Source organism: Podarcis pityusensis (assembly GCF_964106645.2).
Source record: "Podarcis pityusensis genome assembly, chromosome: 5".
Lineage (NCBI taxonomy): Eukaryota > Metazoa > Chordata > Lepidosauria > Squamata > Lacertidae > Podarcis > Podarcis pityusensis.
Window position 1 is genome coordinate 10,178,686 of NC_138032.1, and position 25,392 is coordinate 10,204,077.

Sequence of the window (25,392 nt, forward strand, 5' to 3'; positions counted from 1 at the left end):
ATTTTGTGCAGAATGTCAGCTGAGGTCTGATTCCTTATCTTCTGCCTCAGTCACTGATACCCTCTGAGGCTGTCCCAACTTGTCGCATGGTTGTCCCATGACAACCATGTCACTAGCCCAATGCATGTGACAGGCCACTCTCTCTGAACCTTGTTTTTCTCGACTGGGCAGGAAGGTGATGTTGACATCAGTTCTTTGTCATGGTCAGATTGCTTCATGTTCCAGGCTTTCAGCAGTTTTACCACACTGTAGATGATTCGCCCTGTTAGGATAGGATAGCTCTAGGGAATTTTTCCGGCTGATATGACTGGCGCTCCTGTCAAAGTCCTTGCTAACTTTTGGAATATCTTGATGACTTGGGCTGTTGACATGATCACCCCTGAGCACCTTCTCCGACTTCTTGGAACTGGTTTGCCTTCCTGGTATAAATGTCAGTCAGATCCAGGCAATAGTCAGGAACCACACCTGTAGAAGTCTGGTTAGACGATGCAGAATGCAATTTTGACATTCCTTCCACCAGAGTATTCTAAAGTCTAGTTAGACAAAGCAATAGCCCCACCTGTTGGCAGCTTCAAAAAACAAACTCCGTGAAATTATGCAGCCCGATCCTATACACTTTTACTTGGAAGTAAATCTAGATGTGGGGTTTAGGCTTAACGCAGCTTGCTCCCAGGTAAATGTGCGCAGGATTGCTGCCTTGCTGCTACCTGATTACATGCCATGCACTTCTGTTGAGTCAGTAATTGTTTGCAAAACCCCTTCTCTTCCTTGATAATCCCCTCATTTAATCTGGAGAGAATGAGGCTGTAGTTCAGGTGTTAATTGCTCTGGAAAGTAGTGTAAGTGGCTGATAATGGGATCATTGCAAAGAAGGAAAGTTCCCTTCACCAGACTGGTGAAGTCTATCTGAAGACTACATGGTCCCAGAGATGTCATTTGGCTCAATGGCAGGGTCTTTCCTTCTATTCAGGGGCTTGTTATGAATATAAGAGGAGCTGGGGTCTTGAGCTGCTTGCAGGAGGGGCAGGAGTTTTGAAAAGGAGATAAAATATTTGAAAACGGCATAATGGTTAAAGTTAGGCATTGATAGGAATGGCTCCACTAAGGAAGGCAAATGTCAGTCTCTCACATATAGGCTTCACTCTGCACACAGCATGCAATATATCTTGCCAATAAATGTTCAGCAGTTGGTGTTGGTGCTCCGGATATCTGCGACTAAAAGAAACTATGCTCTGTGCAGGAAACAAACAAATAAATAAGACTTGAAGTACATACAGGCAGAAGCTACCTCTAAGTTCCTGCTAACAATCACTTATTAGGATGAAGTGTGTATACAGGAGCACATATATTTCCCGACTGCAGTGCAAACACTGAATTTGGTATCGGCTATGGGAATCAAATCAGATACCCACCAACATTTCTCAGATGAAAATAGGGGCATTTCTCATTCCCCCAACCCACCCGCAACTGACCCTCCCTGATCCCCCATTTTTGTGGGGGACCCCCTTGCCACAGAGCATTTCCTGGCAGAAGAAGGCCACCACCACTGCAATAATGGGACACAGCACACACACCATCCTGGAAAAAAACACCTTAATCCCAGTTTTGTTTTATTTTATCCTTTGGTAGATTTACAAAAAGAAAAGCACACCAATAAATAAATTTTAGAAAGGGGCAAGATTAGACATGGAAAACAACAACAACAACAACAACAACCCCAAGACTCCTCCTCCTCCTCCTCCTCTTCACTCCTCCTTTCTTCACACACAGGGTGGCCTTGCGCTTTGCCTGCAACTCAGAGCTGGTGTATCACACAAGGCTGGGCCTCATGGTGGCAGCCTCTCCAGCAGCTGCTACAAGCTGCCCAAAGGAGGAGACAGACAGAGGGGAGAGGCCATGGGATGCTCCCTCGCAGCCACCACTTCCACCACCACCACCACCACTCAGGACAAGCTCTGCATCCTCCTCCTCCCCAAGTTTGGCAGTGGGTGGGAGGAGGAATAGGGATGGCTTTTGTAATTCTGGGAATGTCCCTGGAAAATCGGGACACTTGGAGCATATGAAATCAGCACTGAGATAAACTCTGTTGTTGTTAGTCAGCCAAAGGCCTGGTAATGGGGAAATGTTGTCCCCTGGTGCCTAATGAAGGTGCCAATTGAAATGGATCTAGAAAAGCAGTTTCCTCCAGGAGCACCTGGATCTGGTCTGTGTATGCATGTATACACCCATGCATAGCAGATACATGTAGAAGGGCAGAGCAAATCTAACAAGGGGGCGGAGAGGGGCAATCTGGTGGCTGTACCCAGGGCTGTCTTAAGCATATCCAGCACTGTGGTGCAAAGCTCCCTCTGGCACCCCCTCCCCATTTCCCAGAGTTTTTTAGGGAGGACGGCACTACCGGTGGGGCTGGAGGAGGCGGGCAGCAGCTGGAGGGCGGCTCCTCTGGCGGGGAAGAGGCAGAGGCTGGACACGGCGCCTCCCGGCTCAGCTGGCCGCTTTGTGCTGCGGTGGCCACGGCAGACGGAGTCTCCGGGCACCACACTGCTTTGACGCGGCATGGCAGAGGCGGGCAAGGGCGGTGAGCTGTTGCCAGGAGGCGCCACGTCCAGCCTCCGCCTCTTCCCTGGCGCTCTCCAGAACTTGGCACCCCGGCACGCTGCGCCACTAGCCTCTATGGGTAAGGCACCCCTGGCTGTACCCCCTCACCCCAAGCCCTACCAGCTTCTACTGGTCAGGGCAGAAGGTGTGGGTTTTCTTCGTCCTCTTTGCTATTCCAGCTCCAGCCCCCAAGGGATAGAAAAGCTTCTGGGGCAAAAAGAAAACAAGAACAAAAACAAAATTCAAATGAACATCAGCAAAGAAGAGGGATAGACAGCATCTTAAAAAGCAGAGACATCACCTTGCCAACAAAGGTTTGTATAGTTAAAGCTATGGTTTTCCCAGTAGTGATGTATGGAAGTGAGAGCTGGACCATAAAGAAGGCTGATCGCCAAAGAATTGATGCTTTTGAATTATAGTGCTGGAGGAGACTCTTGAGAGTCCCATGGACTGCAAGAAGATCAAACCTTTCCATTCTGAAGGAAATCAGCCCTGAGTGCTCACTGGAAGGACAGATTGTGAAGCTGAAGCTCCAGTACTTTGGCCACCTCATGAGAAGAGAAGAGTCCCTGGAAAAGACCCTGATGTTGGGAAAGATGGAGGGCACAAGGAGAAGGGGACGACAGAGGACGAGATGGTTGGACGGTGTTCTCGAAGCTACCAGCATGAGTTTGACCAAACTGCGGGAGGCAGTGGAAGACAGGAGTGCCTGGCGTGCTTTGGTCCATGGGGTCATGAAGAGTCGGACACGACTAAATGACTAAACAACAACAACCACCACCACTGAAGGGTGGGGGGAAACCACAAGCCTGGTGTTACCAGCAGCTGCAGCAGGGCATGAGCAAAAGGTAATCTCAGATAGGGAGCAAATACATATGGGAACAGGCAGTCCTTTCCGTTATTTGGTCTCAAAGACATTTAGGGTGTTAAAGATGAAAAGCCAGCAAGGTTGACCGTGTGGTCTTTGAGGCTCAGGTTGTGACCATCGCAGGAGGTGCTCAGGACAGATGCATCCTAGATACATAACTATTTTCCCAGGGTGGTGGGGTGGGGGGGAGAGAAAAAGATGCTGGAGGCAAGCTTGCATTCTAATAAATTCCTTTGACTGCTCTGAACTATTCATTATAGAAATGAGCGCTATCATGTTCTTTCACTCTACTTCCTTCAGGGATAAATGCAGTGTGACATGCATCAATTTTTGTTAAATACGATGTAACAGGAGACGGAAGCTATGGGGCTACAGTTGGGGAGGAAGTAACCACAGATATCACCCCCTTCTCCCCACCCCCCAATACCATTTATTTAACATGTCTTCCTTTAGAAAAGTTGGAAACACAGACATTATCCCAATATTTTTCTGCTTCTACCTGATATCTAGAAGCTAACTAAATAATGATAACAGGTTGCTGAAAGCATTGTTATATACAAGGCTGGCTCTACCACTGGGTAGAGGAGCAGGCAGATATCAGGGTACCACTAAAGGTAAAGGTAAAGGGACCCCTGACCATTAGGTCCAGTCTTGACTGACTCTGGGGTTGCGGCGCTCATCTCGCTTTATTGGCCGAGGGAGCCGGCATACAGGTTCCAGGTCATGTGGCCAGCATGACTAAGCCGCTTCTGGCAAACCAGAGCAGCGCACGGAAACGCTGTTTACCTTCCTGCCGGAGCTGTACCTATTTATCTACTTGCACTTTGATGTGCTTTCAAACTGCTAGGTTGGCAGGAGCAGGGACCGAGCAACGGGAGCTCACCCCGTCGCGGGGATTCGAACCGCCGACCTTCTGATCGGCAAGTCCTAGGCTCTCTGTGGTTTAACCCACAGCGCCACCCACGTCCCTCACGGTACCACTAGAGGGCAGCAAATGGTCATTTGCTTACTTTATTATTATATTTTTGGCTTATGAGGACACCATCTTGGTTTTCTGCCACATGCTCCAAAACAGAATGGCCCCTTCTGTTTGCAGAAGTAATATAGTCAGTGCTATGTTTTCTTAATGCACATTGTTAATCTGTCTAGGTGAAACAAGGCCCAGATAACAGGATTTGGAATAAGGCAAAATGTGGGGAGGTGTGTGTGTGGCTGCAACAAAACGTTGTGTTGTGGAGTCTGGCTGTACAGGATTCCAGACACTCTATTCCATATACCCTCCTATTTTTCATTTCAAACTCCAGTGGTGTGTCTGCATGCACACCATACATTTAACACACACACACACAACTCCTGAGGAACTGGAGTTTACCCCCCCCCCGAGCTATAACTCCCAGAACCCTTAACCAACTAGGCTTCCCAGGTTTCTTGGTGGTGGTGTGTATGTGTGCTTTAAATTTATGTTGCGCACACAGCCTTAGTCAGTCCAATACTTACAGACTGTTTTGGGGTGTTGTGAAGGGTTGCATGTTGTTGTTCTGTACTTCTGCAAACCTCGGTTTTAGCAGCAAGTCTGCTGATACTCCCTTCTCTGTGTGGGTAATGCCATTTTGGCTACATAACAATCGATACAACCTGAAGATCAGAAGCAGAAGAAAGACTACCTTAAAGGCTTACGTTGCACGCAAGTTTCTACATGAGTTGAAAGGACAGGGGAGAGAAGGGCAGAAGATAGGGAGGGTTGTTTTGGTATTTTTTTTAATCATTTTTTCATCAGGGCGAAAAAGAATAATCCAAAGCGTGTCGGAAATGGAAAACAATTTACTCAGGACTGTCTCCTTAAGTGTCACAAAACTCTTCTCCGGCTGCTGCGACATCCTCTAATGACATTACAGCTTGTGGCTCCCATCTCATCTAATCTGTTAGCAAAATCCGAAAGTCACTTATGTCAGTCTCTAATGCAAGCTAAATGAGTCTTCCCAGTAATAAGAAGCTTCGCAGAATTAGTTTTCGTTCTGCAGAAAATTGCCATGGGGGCCGGCACTTTTATCTAAAAATTTCACTTGTGCATAAGCAAAAAACTCATATATTATTTGGTTACATTCCATCAGTGTGAGGAATAACATTGTGAGAATTCAATGCATGCTAATGATATATAGAAATCCACCTGCTTTCCGATAAAATGAGTTTAATTTTCTGTTGCCCACTGCCTGGTTGGCCTTTCATAAATTACTTATGCACAGCTATTATTAAAATAGAGGGAAAGCAAATTAGAAAGTCGGCATATCTCTCTACTGGATTTAACCAAGGCAGGACTGTGACAGCTAGAGTCAGCGTTTTTGAAAAAAAAAAAACCCTCTCCTCTCTTGAAAATTTTTGCATCTCTATACAATTCTCTGCCACTGTTGTAAACGTTCTGACCTGCCTTCTTACCAAATTAACCTAAATCCTTTCTATTTTTCAACATTAATGGAATCCTCTAGAGTCCTGCTGATATATATTAAAATATATTTATTGGTTAATTTGAATTCCAGCCATATTTTTTTTTTTTGTACCTCATTTCCTGGCACTTCTGTTATATCTCCGCAGTTTGGAGCTTTAGCATGAGAAACCTTACAAATTAAGATAAATGCATCTGACAATTATCAGATCAAAAACAACTTAACTTTCATTGGAATATATGATTGCAAATTTCCCTTCCTGATGAAAGAGAAAAATGAGGACTTTCTCCTTGAAACAGTTAATTGGATTTTGAAGCACTGTACATTTCAAGCAATTGGTACAGCTTTGGGCCGGTCTGCGACTATATGACCCCTTGGCTTTACAAACAGACAATGGGCTTTCGTTTCCTCGCAGGTCTTTCAAGTCCATAGTTCACGGTGACTTTAACTTTAATTTCTGTTAATGATATTATTTTGCTCTTTTTAGGATAAAACTTTCGTGTGATGGGTTTGAGCAACAGTGGCAATCCCATTAGCGTCTCAAATTGCACTCTTTTTAATGCTGCTTGCAGCATTATTTCATTTTATACTATCTTTTCACACACAAACACATTTCAAACGCATACAAACACACATACATATGCACACACATATAGAGAATTTCCAAGTATTCTAGGAGATACATAATAATAAAGGGTAAAGAAAATTAAATAAATTGAAGCTGCAGTCCTCTATCCATTTACCTAGGAGTAAGTCCCATTGGACTTATTGGGGCTTACTTCTGAGTAATAATAATAATAATAATAATAATAATTTTTTATTCATACCCCACCCATCTGGCTGGGCTGCCCCAGCCACTCTGGGCAGCTTCCAACACACACAAAAATAATAATAAAACATCAAACATTAATAGTAACAATCTGATCCAATATAAAAAGTCACAATAACTTTAAAGTAAACAACTTATATCAAATAAAGCAACTTATATCAAATAAAGCAATATTTGTTCTGTGAACCACCCTGAGACCTCCAGGTATAGGGCGGTATATAAATTCAATAAATAAAATAAATAAATATTCAATAATCCATTACAATCCATTAGTAGACCATACGTTTGCACTGTAGATTAAGCCTTTGTACAGCGGAAGCTGATAATCTAATAGTCAGAAACATTGGGTTGTAGCCAACATTAGTATTACTCAGGGCTGGATTTAGGTTTGATGAGGCCCTAAGCTACGGAAGGTAATGGGACGCTTTATATGTCCAGCTGTTCTTTGTCAACAGCAAATTGTCACTGTTTTTTTGTGTTGAATATATGCTATATGGTAATTTATGGACCTAACAGGTATCTAAATCCATTATCACAAAACAAAATATGCATTTTATCAAAGTAATTGTTGAACTGAAATGCAATTAAGAAGAAGTATAATAATAGTGAAGTACAATTAAGAAGAAGTATATTAATAGTGAAATAAGTACTAAGCTCTAACTTAAAATGATTTTTTTATTCATAACGAACTTAAAAATGCAAACACATTGGCATTTGGCAATGTTCCTTTAGAAACACTATTTACAAGGACTCATAATTTTTTGGGGGTCCCCCAAGAGAGTGGGGCCTTAAGCTATAGCTTGTTTAGCTTATACGTAAATCTGGCACTGGTCTTACTCAGAGTAGACTCATTGAAAATATTGGGCATGATTGACTTAGGTCCATTAATTTAAATAGTCTATTCTGCACTGAATACAACCCCTTGTGGTTTCACTCAGGGATCTGATGAGAAGAAAGGGCAGGGGCAGATTCTGTTCTCGTGACTTGACTGTAGTAGCAGGGGGCCTGGTAAGAAAGAGCGACTCAGGGATAAGACTCACAACCACCCCATAATTGGGCCAGACGAAGAGTGTTATTCATTGCCCCCCAAAAACCCACCACTTACATTCAAGGGTTTCAGGTACTTGATATATGTCCATTTGGTGGGCAGGATAATGTTACTCATTTTCATTTTCTCCCTCTTTGACCTGTGTCCATGGAGCCCTTGTTGATTCTGTGCAGAAACACCACATTTTCTTGAAGTACGAAGCAATGGCAACAGAAAAGGTGACCACTTACACCTTGCCCAAAAATAAGACAAAAGGGGTCATGGTTCTGCAAAAGCTAATTTGTGTGCATTGATGCAAATTTAGAAAGAATTGCTGACCTCCCTCACTGCAGATGGTGACAGCAGTCACAAAATTAAAAGACGCCTGCTTCTTGGGAGAAAAGCAATGACAAACCTAGACAGCATCTTAAAAAGCAGAGACATCACCTTGCCAGCAAAGGCCCATATAGTTCAAGCTATGGTTTTCCCAGTAGTGATGTATGGAAGTGAGAGCTGGACCATAAAGAAGGGTGATGGCCAAAGAGTTGATGCTTGTGAATTATGGTGCTGGAGGAGACTCTTGAGAGTCCCATGGACTGCAAGAAGATCAAACCTCTCCATTCTTAAGGAAATCAGCCCTGAGTGCTCACTGGAAGGACAGATCCTGAAGCTGAGGCTCCAATACTTTGGCCACTTCATGAGAAGAGAAGACTCCCTGGGAAAGTCCTTGATGTTGGGAAAGATGGAGGGCACAAGGAGAAGGGGATGACAGAGGACGAGATGGTTGGACAGTGTTCTCGAAGCTACAAACATGAGTCTGACCAAGCTACGGGAGGCAATGGAAGACAGGAGGGCCTGGCGTGCTCTGGTCCATGGGGTCACGAAGAGTCGGACACGACTAAACGACTAAACAACAGCAACAACAACTGTCCTTCCATCACTGCCATGGCTGTGGTATACCAGGAAAGCATAGGGTGAGGCAGCAGCAAGGTTGGCATGCCGCAACTACATTGCCAGTGCCAATCCAGTATGCTTGCTGGCATGTTTGCACCCCGCTGACCTTGGTGCCACCTCATCCCTGCCCCTGCTGTTATGCTACAGCGATGGCAGTGCTGGGCAACACTTCTTTGTTAGAGTTCTTTATCTTTAAACCAAACTTGGTCAAGGCAGCATGGAGGGCACCTTCAAATACGGAGCTGTCCCCCAGCGCTTCACCACCACTCCCCAAAGCACTTAGCACCTGCCGTGCCACCTGAGGTGGCTGCCTCAGTTTGTCTAATGACAGGGCTGGTCCTACATATAGGAAGAGCTGGAATTTAAGCCATTTTTTCCCTTATGAACACCTAATGGTTGCTTTACGTCCTCAACCTCGGCCCTCCAGATGTTTTTTGGCCTACAACTCCCATGATCCTTAGCTAGCAGGACCAGTGGTCAGGGATGATGGGAATTGTAGTCTCAAAACATCTGGAGGGCCGAGGTTGAGGAAGCCTGCTTTATGTGAACACTCCTCTGAATACCAAGTTTTAATATCACAAGGCTCAAATTTAAGTGATTGTTATGCTTACATGGGCAAGACTGGTTCACAGAATAAGCTTTAGTAGGGTAGGAGAGCTGAAAATAATGTCAATATATCTTGCATCTGCCGACGAATGCGCCCCTTGGGTTTCAGATAGCACATGGGAAATTTAGGGCTGCCATACATCCAGATTTTCCTAGACATTACCGGGATTTCAAAGGTGGAATTGATGTACGGGGGGAATTTCCAAAAGGCAGCACTTTGTCCTGGATCTTAGGCAAGTCAATCAAAAAATCGCCCTTTTTGTGCTTTCGTAAAGGAAAGCTCAACAGCTTTTGGGGTGTCCTTGTTTTTACTTTTTGAAATATGCCAACCCTAGATAATACATGGGTCCTCCTGACACTTTGGGAAGGAAGAAGCTAGGATTCCCTCTCCCACCCCTCATATTTTCAGTCTTCTTACAAACTCTTCAAAGATACAGGGGTTTAATCATGAGTACATCGACACATCAATAACTTCAAATTTCTAAATATTTAGAAATAAATTTGCAAGTAACAGGCATTTAACATGCAGGGGAACACAAGCAAAGTTATCAACTAGAATCCGCCCATGTTAAAACTTAAACAAAAAGGCAAAGCAAAAGACAAAAGGCATAGCCTTCCAGTTAATGAACTGTAGGAATTAATAAGTAATAGTTAAATAACCCCCTCATTAGGAACCAGCTGCTCTCCAACTTCCATTGGGTCCTTCTGTTGCTTATCTTTCTTTAGTACTGTGTATGCTCTCTGAGTTGTCCAATGGTTGGGATTAAAATAACTTTCAGTTTGATTTATTATTATTATTATTCATTGGTTAGTTGCTTTATGCCTAAGTAGATAGTTTATGGCCTGAAGCTCAACATCATGTTTATGGTCTGAAGCTCAACATCAAAAAAACGAAGATCATGGCCACTGGTCCCATCACCTCCTGGGAAATAGAAGGGGAAGAAATGGAGGCAGTGAGAGATTTTACTTTCTTAGGCTCCATGATCACTGCAGATGGTGACAGCAGTCACGAATTTAAGAGAAGCCTGCTCCTTGGAAGAAAGGCGATGGCAAACCTAGACAGTATTTTAAAAAGCAGAGTCATCACCTTGCCAACAAAGGTCCGTATAGTTAAAGCCATGGTTTTCCCAGTAATGATGTATGGAAGTGAGAGCTGGACCATAAAGAAGGCTGATCGCCAAAGAATTGATGCTTTTGAATTATGGTGCTGGAGGAGACTCTTGAGAGTCCCATGGACTGCAAGAAGATCAAACCTCTCCATTCTGAAGGAAATCAGCCCTGAGTGCTCACTGGAAGGACAGATCCTGAAGCTGAGACTCCAATACTTTGGTCACCTCATGAGAAGAGAAGACTCCCTGGAAAAGACCCTGATGTTGGGAAAGATGGAGGGCACAAGGAGAAGGGGACGACAGAGGACGAGATGGTTGGACGGTGTTCTCGAAGCTACAAACATGAGTCTGACCAAACTGCGGGAGGCAGTGGAAGACAGAAGTGCCTGGCGTGCTCTGGTCCATGGGGTCACGGAGAGTCGGACATGACTAAACAACTAAACAACAACAACATATAGTTTATTAGCAAAAAAACAACAACAATAAATTAAAGCAATTTAAAACCAGATTTTTATTTAAAAGTGAACTATACAAAATACATAAAATGCTTACTCAATAACATATTAATAAGGACAAGTCTTACCCCACCCCAACTAAGAAGAGCATTGCCACTGGAGGAACTTAATTCCCTAAGGCCTGACATCTGATGGAATACAATAAGCTAGCTACTATGGCTTATATGTTGGGTTGGTGGTTTTTTTTAAGTTGCTGTTTATATTAATATTGTTTAATTTTACAATTAACAAGACTCTCAATAATAACATATTCCTGTTTACAGATTGCATTGTGTTGGTTTTTGTTGTGTGTTACTATTTATGACCTTTTATAAACTGCACATTCTTGATGATTGGTACTCACGATACTATTGGGGTGGTCATACACGATTTTGCTTTCCATATTGGTTGTGCCTGCAAAATGTTTGGAGTTTTCACACTGCTTCATTTCCAACCAGTTACATATCCCATAACTTCCTGCTGAAATACCACAACTTTTTATACTGCAACTGTTTTGGTTCTGGTTTTGTCCTTCTTTTGTTGTGCTATAGCTTCTCCAAACAGCAAAAATGTGGTAACATTCAGGAAGCATCAACTGAAGCAGAATAAAATCCACCACAGTTGTACTATTGCGCTCTCTCTCTCTCTCTCTCTTTCTATGTTTGTGTGTGTGCTTTAAATTATGTTCATTATTTGTTGTAGGTCTCCAAGAGAGTGACTGGTATTAGGTGATGAGCACACAAAATAATTAATTAAATAAGGACACATGACACCCCCCCAAACTAGTTCACCCCTCAATGTCCAAAGATGCTGAGAACCAAGGAAATTTCCCATGCACAGTAACATCCTACACAGAACTGGGCAAGTACCTTTACCAAAACATTTCACTAAGCTACAAGAACAAGACAATATATGCCTCTCAACAGGCATGGTAGCAATCTCCTCCAACCCCCTAGGATGATGGGAAGCAAGACTATGGCAGGTGACTTGGAAGGTTCCACTTCTGGCAGAATTAACATTCTCCAGTAATTGGCTCACTGCCTCTTTAGCCACAAAACCATTGTCAAACAAAACTGGGAATAAGCAGGCATTTGACAAAGCATCATTTTGAGCATAGTATACTGAAAACAACATCTAAGTCTTGTTTGCGTAAGCATGCAAATTAGCTGGCTTAAGGGCAGAGAAAAAAACAGCGTTCCCTTGTGATGACTTTTTTTTTTTACATAGAAAACTCGCTCTACTGTATTTGTTTGATAATGGATTCATGCCTATTGTCCTGCCCTTCACTCCTCATCAACAAGAGCACTTCAGTACAGAGAAATATGATTTTACTGCAGAGGAACAAAAGCGAGTGAGAAGGCAGAGGGGAGGGGAGAGGAGAAAACAGCGGATGGAATATTATTTGCATCTGTGCAAATAATGCATTGCAACAAATATATATGCTGTTTTATTATGAGATAAAGCAAGCCAGCTTGTCTAGAGTGCACCTAGTGTACGGAGGAGGAATGTCTTTGTTCAAGGCAAAGTTCTTAACCTTCATGTATATTCCTCCTTGTACGTCCATTAGCTTTTCTCTTTATAAATCTGTTCACTTGCTAGATGCCAAAATGTGCACAGTGCATTTGCACAGGGCTGCATTATCATCAAAATGCCTTTCTTTCTAACAAGTGACACTCAAAATAAGGTTCTGCTTTTGACTGTGAGCACTGAGCTATAGATAGTCTCTAAAAACAAAACACACTTATAAGTGCAGAGAGAGGGAACAGGTGAACCTTCAGATGTTGTTGAGCTCCCATTAGCCCCCAGCTAGCATGGGCAACGGTCAGGGATGATGGGAGATTGTTGTCCGGCAATAACTGGACAACCACAGGTTCCCCACCCCTGGCATAGGGCCTTTTGCATAATCAGTAACCCTGCATGATCCAAAGTCCTCATTGCACATACAGAGCCTAGACATGGATTTATGCACCTGTAGGGAGGCCTGTCCTGCTCTCATTCCTGATCTTGTCAGGTGCTCAGTGAATGCATACGCGGATGGCGCTGTGGTCTAAACCACTGAGCCTAGGGCTTGCCCATCAGAAGGTCAGCGGTTCGAATCCCTGCGACAGGGTGAGCTCCTGTTGCTCGGTCCCAGCTCCTGCCTACCTAGCAGTTTGAAAGCACATCAAAGTGCAAGTAGATAAATAGGTACCACTCTGGCGGGAAGGTAAACAGAGTTTCTGTGTGCTGCTCTGGTTCGCCAGAAGCGGCTTAGTCATGCTGGCCACATGACCTGGAAGCTGTCTGCAGACAAACGAAGGCTCCCTCAGCCTATAGAGCAAGATGAGCGCGCAACCCCAGAGTCGTCCGCAACTGGACCTAAAGGTCAGGGGTACCTTTACCTTTAGAGAGGCCTGTCCTGCTCTCATTCCTGCTCTTGTCAGGTGCTCAGTGAATGCATACATAAACATAAAGGATACCATGTTAGGGGAAGGGGGAGTGTGGTGGAGTCTCCTTCTTTGGAGGTCTTTAAGCAGAGGCTTGACAACCATATGTCAGGAGTGCTCTGATGGTGTTTCCTGCTTGGCAGGGGGTTGGACTCGATGGCCCTTGTGGTCTCTTCCAACTCTATGATTCTATGATTCTATTCTATGATTCTATGAGTGTGTACACCTCACATATCTGTTTATTTGAATGCTAGAATGTTTAGACCAGCATTTCCCAAACTTGGGTCTCCAGCTGTTTTTGGACTACAACTCCCACCATCCCTAGCTCCCAGGACCAGAAGAAGAAGAAGAAGAAGAAGAAGAAGAAGAGTTTGGATTTGATATCCCACTTTTCAATCCCTTTAAGGAGTCTCAAAGCGGCTAACATTCTCCTTTCCCTTCCTCCCCCACAACAAACACTCTGTGAGGTGAGTGGGGCTGAGAGACTTCAAAGAAGTGTGACTAGCCCAAGGTCACCCAGCAGCTGCATGTGGAGGAGCGGAGACGCGAACCTGGTTCCCCAGATTACGAGACTTAATCTTAACCACTACACCACACTGGCTCTCGACCAGGGATGATGGGAGTTGTAGTCCAAAAGCAGCTGGAGACCCAGGTTTGGGAAACATTGGTTTAGGTCACTCCATGTTCCTTTTCATGGTGGGTCCTAGACCCAGAGAGAAGGCTGCACAGAGACATCAGGAGGGCAGCAGACCTTGCATGGGACATTTCATTTTTCTGGGTTCATGTTGAATGTTACAAAACCCTCTTCCTACAATTCCTCTTTCTACTGTGTAGGGACTAATTATGTCCCGTCTGCAAAGCAGAACTATATGACAGTTTCGTATGACTTCACCGAACATGATTCTCCTGGTGAACTGTACAATAGTGAGTTATGCGATCCTGAACAACCCCTTCAGGAAGGCTGCTTGTGTTCATTCATGTGAATGCAGTGTAAGTTTCAGAGGCTTGAAATAAAACAAGATATTGACCCTTTTCCTTCCTTGTTCAGTCAAAAGTATTTGCAAGCCTGTCACTTCTTTCTCGTTTCTGTGATGAGCTCCGTTTTGCTGCTGGCGCTAATGCATCTTTTTTTGTTTTTAGCAAAAGTAGCAAGTTCCCCCACGATGCCTCAGCAATGACTATTAAGAATTCAGTTGCCTACAAGCCAAAGTTTTCTTCCCGTTCTAAAACTTTTGAGAAGACTCTGATTCCAACCCAAATGAAAGGAAGAGTTTTAACAAGGCGTTTGCTTGTGAGTTCAGCACATATATTTCTAATCTGAACCAGATCAAACCCTTGCTTCTCTGTACAGCTACTGTCCGTTGTGTACTGAACCAGATCTTCAGTCATCTTTCAGCTGACCAGTATCTATAATAATGATTCCTTTTGCTTTTTTATTTTATTTTTTTAAGAACGGAAAGGTGACTAAGTTCTCCACACACGCACACTCCTAATGGCTGAACATCTCCAAAGGGCATCAAGTCTTTTGGAGTAGTAATGAATACGGATTTTTGTCTTGCGCACTGCATGGGAGAGGAACTTTTCAAGCTTTCCCCCATATAGCTACCATGAAAACTCGACCCTAGGCAAGGGTGTGAGTCACTGATGAATGCCGCTCCAAGGCTTCATGCTGTGTGCTATGAGAACTGAAAAAGGCATTATAAGAATGCAAGAGTGGGAGGAGGATGAAGACAGATTGTGGTTGTTAGGAGGTTATTAATAAAAATCAAAATGTGTTTTTATGAGATGGGAGCCATTTCCTAAACAAGAAATTACTGCTGGGACTTTTGACATGCACCTTAAATGTCATCTAAAGGCTGCAGTGCCCTTGCTATCATGGGATACATCTGCATGTATAACCGGTGTCTTGCAATAATAATGAACTAATCTCCTGCTATTAACAGAATGTGCTAAACTTAGTATAGATTAGAAACCTGGGTCTTCTCTTGAGGTTGATCCAGACTGAAGCAGCCAGCCAGAGACTGGCTTAAAGCAGGAATGAGGAAACCTTTTCAACCCAAGGGCCACATTATCTCCTGGGCAACCTTCTGGGGGCCACATCTCAGCGGTGGGTGGGGCCAAAGGCAAAAGTGTGTGGAACAATGAATGTGAGTTCTGTATTATAGTAGGGTGGTTTCTACACACTACACACTCCCCCTCTGTCTTCTATCCGGGCAAACAAGAGGCATTATCAGTGTTCAAGGATGCATCCCAGCCAGGCAAAAACAAGGAGGGTGAAGAGCAGAACCTTTGAGGGAGAGGGAGTGTGGCCTGGGGGAAATCCCAAGAGCCAAATAGAAGGGGCTGGGAGGTTGCATTCAATTCTCGGGCCTGAGAATACTCAGGCTGCAGCTGATGGGAGTTGTAGTTCAAAACATCTGGAAGGAGCCAAGCTGGCAAAGGCTGAGCCACACTAACAGATGCTTCATCATCTTATAATCTTTTTTATTTTTTTTAGCTGTGGTGGTCTTTGTTGCTTTCTTGTAGAACCCCACTGCTCCTTGTCTTCTCCTTAGCCAATTGTTTCCCTCTTCTTCCCACATTCCACTGAATATCTGAAAAGTCAACGCATTTCCACTTAATCTTTCCGCCATGCTCCTTCACCCTTTTCCTCACGTTGCTATTTTCTTAAAAACTCTTTATTGTTCTCATAGCTTTCTTCTGAAGCCTTTCCAACTTAACTTCCTTCTTGAACTGTGGCTTCCAGAGCAGAGCCCTCAGGTGAGATCCTCCTAGCACTCTGTCAAGTGGACACTTCCCTCCCTTTTCTGGGAGCTGAAGTTCTCCTTGAAGGAGAAAAAGGAAGTAAACCAGGCCTTGAAGAACAATTCCTTAGTCTCTCACTGGATGTTGAATGACGGGCAAAGATTGAGCACATATTAGATATGTGTTTGGAGACATTCAGGTGTCCCCCTCCCTGCAACAGATGCCTTAGTTAAATTTTAGATTTGATTCCATAGCACAGTAGTTCCAAACTTTTTGGGTGATTGTCCCCTTGGCTCCATAAACCCATCCCCAGTGTCCACTACCCTACCCTACGTATAAAGAGCATTATTCAGAGTAGCAGTTTCCACAACCCACTAAGTTAGATAATGACACAGTAAAATTCAAAACAGTAAAAATTAATTGTACGTTGATCAAAAATTCAATGCCCTTAATTTAATTAATTTAACCAAAGTTATTAACTTGATCCAGTGATACCAGCTTTTCAATGTCTGATAGTCACTGTTACCAGCGTTTCCTTGCTGCCACCTAGATAATTCCACAGCCCCCCAGGGTGGGCTCCTGCTCATTTTGGGAAGCACATACTGAAAGTTTTTTGGTTTCATCAAGTGCTTTTAGAGAATTCATTTGATACAGGTTTGGACATTTACTATGCATTTTATAATTGTTGTTATTGAAAAAGCATGTAAAACAAAACATTAGCACAAAACATTCCAAAAATTGCATTGAGAAAAAAAGAATCACAGGTGAACAGTGCATCCTCCTTACACAAGTTGGAAAGAATATATCTCTATATTTTATATTTTAAAATATTTGTTTTGTTTTATTGGGCCCCCCCATATTTCTGATTAGCAGGTGGTTTATAAATATTAAAATAAAATAAATAAAAGGTAGGATCACTCCATTTTAAGTTTGACAGTGTTTCTTCAAAGTCCACTGAGGGCTTGTCCACATGGCCACTTGCTCTATTGTTTTCCTGCAGGGAAACCCAGTATTTACCACTGAATTGGAATAAACACCAATCAGTTTCTTTGCAGCTTGATGTTCTGATTCAGAGGTAAACAGTGTGCTTACTTGGGAAAGCGGTGGGACAAACGGAAAATCTCTTGGACCCATACTTTTTAGGCATGAGACAAGCAGAAGTGTGGATGAACCCTACGCCTTCCTTCAGCCTCACCTTTCTTAGTCTGTTGGCTTCTCTGCTCCCGGACTCCCTGTCCCTTCGTTTCCCTGCATAGGAACATAGGAAGCTGCCTCTTATTGTGTCAAACCATTGGTCCATCTAGCTCAGCATTGCCTTCACCGATTGGTGCTGGGTTTCCAGGATTTCAGACAATATTCTCTTCCAGCAATATTAGGAGACATCTGAAGGCAGCCCTGTTTAGGGAAGCTTTTAATGTTTAACAGACTATTGTATTTTAATATTTTGTTGGAAGCCGCCCAGAGTAACTGGGGAAACCCACCCAGATGAGTGGGGTATAAATAATAAATTATTATAATATTATTATTATTATAAGGATTGAACCTGGAACCTCCTGCAGGCAAAACAGATGCTCTACTGCTAAGCCCTTACTCTGTCATGAGGAATGCAAAGGGAGACAAATTTCCTTATCAGTGCATAGGAGAAGCACGTGATAAATTTCCCCATCACTAAGCTGTTTATCATTTATTTATTACATTGATATATCACCTTTATCTTCCAAGGATCTCAAAGGGGTGTACATCGTTCTACTCCTCTCCATTTCATTCTCACAACAGCCCTGTGAGGTAGGTTAGGTGGTGACTGGCCAAAGGCACCTGCCTTTCTGTTTCCCATATCCATTGCGGACAGAGGCAAAACCTGTACGCCTAACCCCAACTGCCTTGGAGTAAGCCCAGCTAAATTCAATGGTACTTATTTTCTGAGTTGAGGTGGTTAGGATTGCAGCTCACTATCATTTGATGACCAAGGATTATTTTTTGTTTTGTTTCCGTAACATGGGTTTAAGCCACTAGATAATTTTTGGATTCTTATCTTTTGAACGGAAAGGGACTCTTCAGGAGGTATACATATTTATTTATTTTTTTTAAAAATATTCCCTTGAAATATACAGACATGCAGCACCATCTACTGGAATAATGACATTTTAAGTAAGGGAACATTGTCATAAATATTGGTTCACATGACAAGGTGGGAGGGAGTCATGAAACAAATACATTGTGTGTGTGTTTGTGTATAATTTCACATACAGTGTAATGCTCAGCGTAGCCTTTTCCGGCATTTTCTTTTGCGGAGGAAATCTCTTCAATTGCACATGTGTGGGCCGAGCAAAGGGTTGTTGGTCCCTTGCCCACCCCCCCACCCCCATCCCCCAATATCTCTTGTGCATCTAAGAAATGAATTAACAGGCAGAGAAATTCTGCATAGTTTGTGAATGTCTGCCTCTCAAACAGCAGAAAAGGCACAGCTTTTTAAAAAATTGAATCGGTTTTTGAGATGCGGTGGGCATGAGTAAATGGGAGTGAGATGCCTACTGTCTGTGCATACGTGCACCTGGGTTTTTTTAAAAAGGCATAAAAACCTTCCAAACATAATGTAGAAACCCCCCCCCCCCCCATTTTAAAACTGTGCTCTCCAACAACACATACCGCTGGCTCATGTTATAAACGAGGAACTTATAGCGAAGTATTCCATATAATAATGGGCACTTCCAAAAGACCTGCCTATGGAGCATTCATCCCGATTCGTTTGCAGGGAGGTCAGACAAAAGTCAATGAACCTTTCAGCGCATCCGTTCCACAAGAAATCTGAAGACCTCCCAATGGTGCCACCTCAATTTGCGACAGCCTGGAAATGCTCTTAGCTCTTATTTTAATATATATAATTTAATATATGACTATATATATATATATGTTGTTGCTGTTTAGTTGTTTAGTCATGTCCGACTCTTCGTGACCCCATGGACCAGAGCACGCCAGGCACTTCTGTCTTCCACTGCCTCCCTCAGTTTGGTCAAACTCATGCTGGTAGCTTCGAGAACACTGTCCAACCATCTCGTCCTCTGTCGTCCCCTTCTCCTTGTGCCCTCCATCTTTCCCAACATCAGGGTCTTTTCCAGGGAGTCTTCTCTTCTCATGAGGTGGCCAAAGTCTTGGAGCCTCAGCTTCAGGATCTGTCCTTCCAGTGAGCACTCAGGGCTGATTTCCTTAAGAATGAAGAGGTTTGATCATCTTACAGTCCATGGGACTCTCCTCCAGCACCATAATTCAAAAGCATCTATTCTTTTGCGATCAGCCTTATTTATGGTCCAGCTCTCACTTCCATGCATCACTACTGGGAAAACCATAGCTTGAACTATACGGACCTTTGTTGGCAAGGTGATGTCTCTGCTTTTTAAGATGCTGTGATGTCTCTGCTTTTTTTTTTTTTTTTTTGCTTTTTAATTATATATATATATATATATATATATATATATATAATTAAAAATTTATATAATATATATATATGGGAATCTCATCTATATACAGTATGTGGGAATTAAACCCAGATTCAATGGGACTGGGATATCAGTCTATTCTGACGCCTCCGACGTGGCGTGCAAGCTGCGAAATGTTCGTGCTCACGAGGAGCACTATAAACACTGGTCTGGAGGCGCCTCGTGTTGCCCAGTCGCCGCCGCCTCCGCCCCCCCCCACCCGCCGGACCTCGAGTTTTATGAGAGGAGGGGACGTAGGGAGAATCCCACCTCCACAGCCCCGCTCTTGGCTTTATAAACCCGCCGGGCCCAGGATGAGGCCTGCCTGCCTGCCTGCGCGGCGGTTGCCAAGGCCTCGCGCCGGCCGTTGCCAAGGCAACCAACGGCGCGCGTCTGGCTTTGCTCAGGGCCGGCATCGGCGGCGGCGGGCGGCGGCGGCGGGAGCCCCGAGCTGAGGAAGGGGCGCCATGAACGCCTTGGGCGACCGCGGCCATGGCGGAGCCGACTCCACCGCTTCGATACTGGCCGAGCTCGACTGGGACGACGGCTTCGCCATCCCCGTGGCCAGCGCGGAAAACAAGGCTCTGGAGGACGAGGCGAGTTGGCGGGACTGGGTGGGGTGGGGTAAGAGAGGCCAGGGCGTTAATATGTTGAATTTCATAATGTGAAGATCTAAGGATGTTAATGTTTAAGTTAAATTTTATAAGAACTGTGATTTGGAAAACCGTTAAAAGGACATGCAATGAAATTCAACCAAGGGGAAGCGAGGAAGTCACTTAACAATGTTAATAAGTGTAATTTTTAATAAGGCTATGATTTATGGTTGTTTGTCTTATGTGTTTGTTTGTTTATAATGTTGTGAAAACCAATAAATTTTTTTTGAGAGGCAAGGGCAGGTGGGGTGGGACCTCCTCTTCCAAGCCCCCTTGGCTCCATCTGGAGTCTGCCTTGGTCAGGCCGCACCTGGGGCGCTTTGTCCCGTTTTGGGGCGCCATCACTGAATAAGGACATGGACAAGCTGGAACACAGGCAAGAGACCAAGAGGATGAAGGGTCCGGAAGCCTAGCCTGATGAGGAACGGTTGAAGGATTGGCATATGTTTAGCCTGGGGAAGAGGAAATACAGTGGTACCTCGGGTTACATACGCTTCAGGTTACATACGCTTCAGGTTACAGACTCCGCTAACCCAGAAATATTACCTCGGGTTAAGAACTTTGCTTCAGGATGAGAACAGAAATCGCGCAGTGGTGGCGCGGCAGCAACGGGAGGACCCATTAGCTAAAGTGGTGCTTCAGGTTAAGAACAGTTTCAGGTTAAGAACGGACCTCTGGAATGAATTAAGTACTTAACCCGAGGTACCACTGCATATCCACCTTTCACATATCTTCAGGGGTGTCCCATGGAAGAGGGAGCCAGCTTGTTTTCTCCTGCTCTGGAGGGTAGGACTCGAACCAGTGGATTCAAGTTACCAGGAGGAAGGAGGTGCCAACTAAATGGCAGGAAGGACTTCCCGGCAGTGAGAGCTGCTCGAGGGTTGAACGGCCTCCCTCGGGAGTCTGCAGACTCCCCTTCCTTGGAGGTTTTTAAGCAGAGGTTGGATGGCCATCTGTCCCCTGGGTGCTTCGGTTGAGATTCCTGCATTGTGGGGGGTTGGACTAGATGACCCTCGGGGTCCCTTCCAAGTCTACATGTCTGTGATGCCGATTAAAAATGAGTGGGGCTGTAAAGGCTCCCCACTCCAAATGTTATTGGAGCGGGGAGGAGTGGGAGCTGCTGGAAAGTGAATTGTGGATTGGGTGATTTTGGCCGACCAGCCCCCCCAAGTGCAGGAATTTCCTCAACTATGTGCTTAGTGTGCCACAACCATTGCTGATAGAAGAATTGAAACCGAAGAATCCCTCCCCCCCCCCACAAAAACCCACACACAAAAGTGTCCACCTGTTTTCTCATTGCATTATGCTCTGGTGCAAAAATTCTTCCAGTCAAACTCTACTTCCAAGGATGCTCTGTGTGTGTGAAATATGTGTGTCTCATCTTTGCATAGGGTGTGATGGGGACATTTCAGTCTTTCCCCAGTACAGAGATGCAGCAACATGGCACTGGAAGCGGATTTAAAGAAGAGCCTTGCTTCTAGGCCTTCAGTCACACTTAGGGGTCCATCTAAAACTGGATTCCAAGCAGCAACTGGTTTTCAGAGGCATATACTGCCTCAGCGCATTTAGTTGTCATGGCTAAGAGCTGTTAATAGACCTGCGAGGCTGCTGCTCCATCTCTGCATGAGTACATCTACTTTGGGCTTGCTGCCTCCCAATGCAGAGTGACCAGTGCAGAGCAGAGGCGGTTCAAAATAGGAATTTTCTTCAAGGGCAAGAGCGAAGAGTTCCTTGAATTCAGAGGAGAAAATAAAGCATGCCTCAACCACCTGGGGTTTGGGAAACATTGTGCTGATGCAGTATGGTGCCTTGTAGGGCTGTGTTCTGCTCTTTATATTTCCGGAGCTGTCCGTAATTGGTCAGAAAAGTTGGCTTAGGAGAGCACTGCTGGATCAGAGTAAAGGTCCATCTGCTTATTTTAGTTCAGCATTCTGTTTCCTTACACTGGCTAACCAGATGAGGTAGGAACATGAGCTGGGTGTAAAGGCGGCCTTTATTGTTTGTGCCCAGCATATGGTATTCAGAGATGAATTGACTTTGGACATGAAGGTTCCAAGTTAGCTATAATAGCTAATAGGTGTTAAGAGAGTGCATTTATGTAATCATTTTAAAAGGCCATTTAGGCTAAATGCCATGTGGCAGTAAATTCCATTATATATGTATTATGGTTGGAGTTTGTCCAGTCTCCTGCATGCACAAATTTTATATCCAACCCAGCCTAAATCTATTTTTACACAGGGTTAGGATGCGTGTATTGGTTAAATTGTGGCAAAGTATGGCAAACAGGGAAGGAAGTAGGGTTAACTTGCCTTTAAATGTGGATATATTTTATGGATGGCTGTGCTGACATTCCCATTTACTGTGTGTTTCCAGTGCTGGGCATTTAATGCATATGTATCCTGAAATTTGGTGTAAAATGCTACTGTTTGATGTATTGTTTCTTAAAACAGCTTCACACTGATTGGATCCTTAAACCTTTCTTAATTGCTAATTCATTTCTAACCAAAGTGTAAACACCTTTGCATGGGGTAAAGACATCCCCACCCTGTCAACATACCTTGGTGTGTACACAAACAAACATATCTGATGAATTGAAGATGTGGTGATAGAAACAGCTGGTAAGGGGAGTACTGTGAAACATTCTGGGCTGCTAGTGGTGAAATGTGAATACACCAATTTATTTCTGAACAAATCACCAAATATGTTCATGTATGAAGACTTTGTGGTTTTTCTTCCCCACCCCTAAATGCAATAGTATCTAAAAGACCTGACCATCTTCTGATCTTCTAATACTTCTAATATTTTGTAACACTAAAATATATTGAATTTTGTTTACAGCTGCAAAAATTGCAAAAAGAAAAGGCAAACTTACAAAATCAGTTGACTGACTTTGAAGACCGTATTGCTGCAATGACATCACATTTGAAGAACGTCAGGCAGGAGTTTAATTTGACGCAGGTAGATGCTTAAGAGTGCTTCTTTGGTGAAATACATGTGTAATGTAGTCCTGTGCATGTTTATTTTGAAGTAAATCCCACTGTGTTCAGTGAGGCATATTCCCAACTAAATTGGCACTGGATTTCAATTTTATCTAAATATACTCATCTTTCTTCCCTTCAAGGTAGTAAACATAAGATTCCATGTGATCTCCCATCCAGACACTAACCAGAAATGTTGCTGTATTACAGCCTTTCAGGCCTGCCATCCTATGCACACTTATTAAGCATAAATAAACTTAATGGAATTTACTTCTAAGGAAATATGCTTAGGATTGTTATGCAGAGCTGTAATCTTGTGTGCAATTACCGTATTTTTCGTCCCATAGAACGCTCCGTCCCATAGGACGCACCTAGTTTTTTTGGGGGGAAATAAAGGGGAAAAAATTTCCCTTTATTTCCCCCCCAAAAGCAGGTTGGGGAAACCGAACAAGGTCGAGGAACAGCGGGATGGCGGCGCTGCGCCTCCCTGCTGTCCCCCGAGCTTGTGGGGCTGGCCGATGTCTGCCCGGCGCGAGGGGCGCTCTGCTTCAGGGCGCCCCGCCCGCCGGGCAGCAGGCTGCTATCTGCAGCATGGGGAGCCCTGCGGGGAACTCCTGCAGGGCTCCCCACGCTGCGGATGTCTGCCCGGCGCGCGGGGCGCTCTGCTTCAGGGCGCCCCGCCCACCGGGCAGCAGGCTGCTATCCGCAGCCTAGACATCCCTGTGGGACCTCCCGCAGGGCTGCCTAGGCTGCGGATGTGTTCCCGAAGCGCCGGGAGCTCTGCTTTTAGTGCGCCTGGTGCTCCGGGAAGCAGGCTGCTATCCGCAGCCTAGACAGCCCTGCGGGAACTCCCGCAGGACTGCCTAGGCTGCGGATGTCTTCCTGAAGCCTGGAGAGCGAGAGGGTTCGGTGCGCACCGACCCCTCTCGCTCTCCAAGCTTCAGCGAAAGCCTGCATTCGCCCCATAGGACGCACCCAGATTTCCCCTTCATTTTTGGAGGGGGAAAAGGGCGTCCTATAGGGCGAAAAATACGGTATTTGCAAATAAGACACATTTAACTCTGTAGGGTTCACTTCTGCGTAAACATGCATAAGATCAGGGTACATGAAACAGAAAAGGGGTGTTGATCATTGTTACTTATGTTCATTGTTTATCATTGTTGCTTATTGTTGTTGATTATTTCCAAACATAATTTTTAAATGAGTTGTATTCCTCTTTTGTCAGTAGGCAATGCATGGTGGGTTCATAATATTTACAAAAGAAATGTTATAAGTAAAATGATATCATTGATAGTGTGGGCACTTAAAGATTTAATGGATTTTTATAAGTCAAAGGGATTCTAGCAAAAATGAGAGATCTTATAACTGGTTATATTTAATATGCTGGTTCTAGATAAGATTACGGAACTTCTTTGTAAGAGATAGAACATTTTATCTGGAAAAATAAATGATTATTAATCATGACAGTTAATAATTTCTGTCAGTTAATTCATATAGCAGCTCTTGATATTAAGATGTTTGCTGCAGTTACTTTTTTTGAATGAAATAGACTCCAAATTTGTAGAGAAACCCACATGAATATAATTAACGCTACATTTGTTCTGCTCTGGACTACAGAAAAATAAAATAATGGATTCAAAATCTCATTTGAAATGTTTGCATCACTTGGATAGCTAACCGTAGGAAACTGCTTCAAGAGAAAATGCTGGATCTTTTGTTATACAAAACTCATACCTTTCTAAGTCTCAATACCTGTCAGAAAGGTTCTTGGATATTTACTTAAGTGGAACTCCTTAGTTGTATGTTTTATAAATTTCCATCCATTTTTAACTTCAATTTCTTCTAAAAAGGAAACAAACACAAAAGGTGCCTTTAAATCATCACTGCTTGTTAACCCTGAAAAATAATTAATTGCCTTTCTCTTTAGTCTCTTTTCAGAGCCAGGCAGAATGAAATTGAAACTGAGCAGCATTTTAAATCCCTCGCAGAGAGAGAAGTGGGGCGACTGAAAAGCGAGATTCAAAGACTGGAGAATGAAATGGTTTCATTACGAGAGAAGAAAAATAGTCAAGAAGTATGTTTCAAGTATTTCATCACATATCTGAAAAATATATTCCTAAAGTTGGAAGCTTTCTCTGCTGCTATTCTTGCGCTGAGCTTCTCAGCTGCATCAAACAAAGGAATTCACACA

The 25,392-nt window shown here is 43.9% G+C and overlaps 1 protein-coding gene across 1 annotated transcript in view; it reads left to right on the forward strand.

The window, feature by feature from the left end:
• Positions 1–19,970: 19,970 nt before the first annotated feature.
• CCDC39 (coiled-coil domain 39 molecular ruler complex subunit) overlaps positions 19,971–25,392 on the forward strand; it is a 30,861-nt gene continuing 25,439 nt past the window's right edge. Inside the window, exons 1-3 of the mRNA XM_081007871.1 lie at positions 19,971–20,166; positions 23,062–23,181; positions 25,129–25,275. Of these exons, the coding sequence (XP_080863997.1) occupies positions 20,038–20,166; positions 23,062–23,181; positions 25,129–25,275 (396 nt within the window). The 5' untranslated portion in view covers positions 19,971–20,037. The remainder of the gene's footprint in view (positions 20,167–23,061; positions 23,182–25,128; positions 25,276–25,392) is intronic.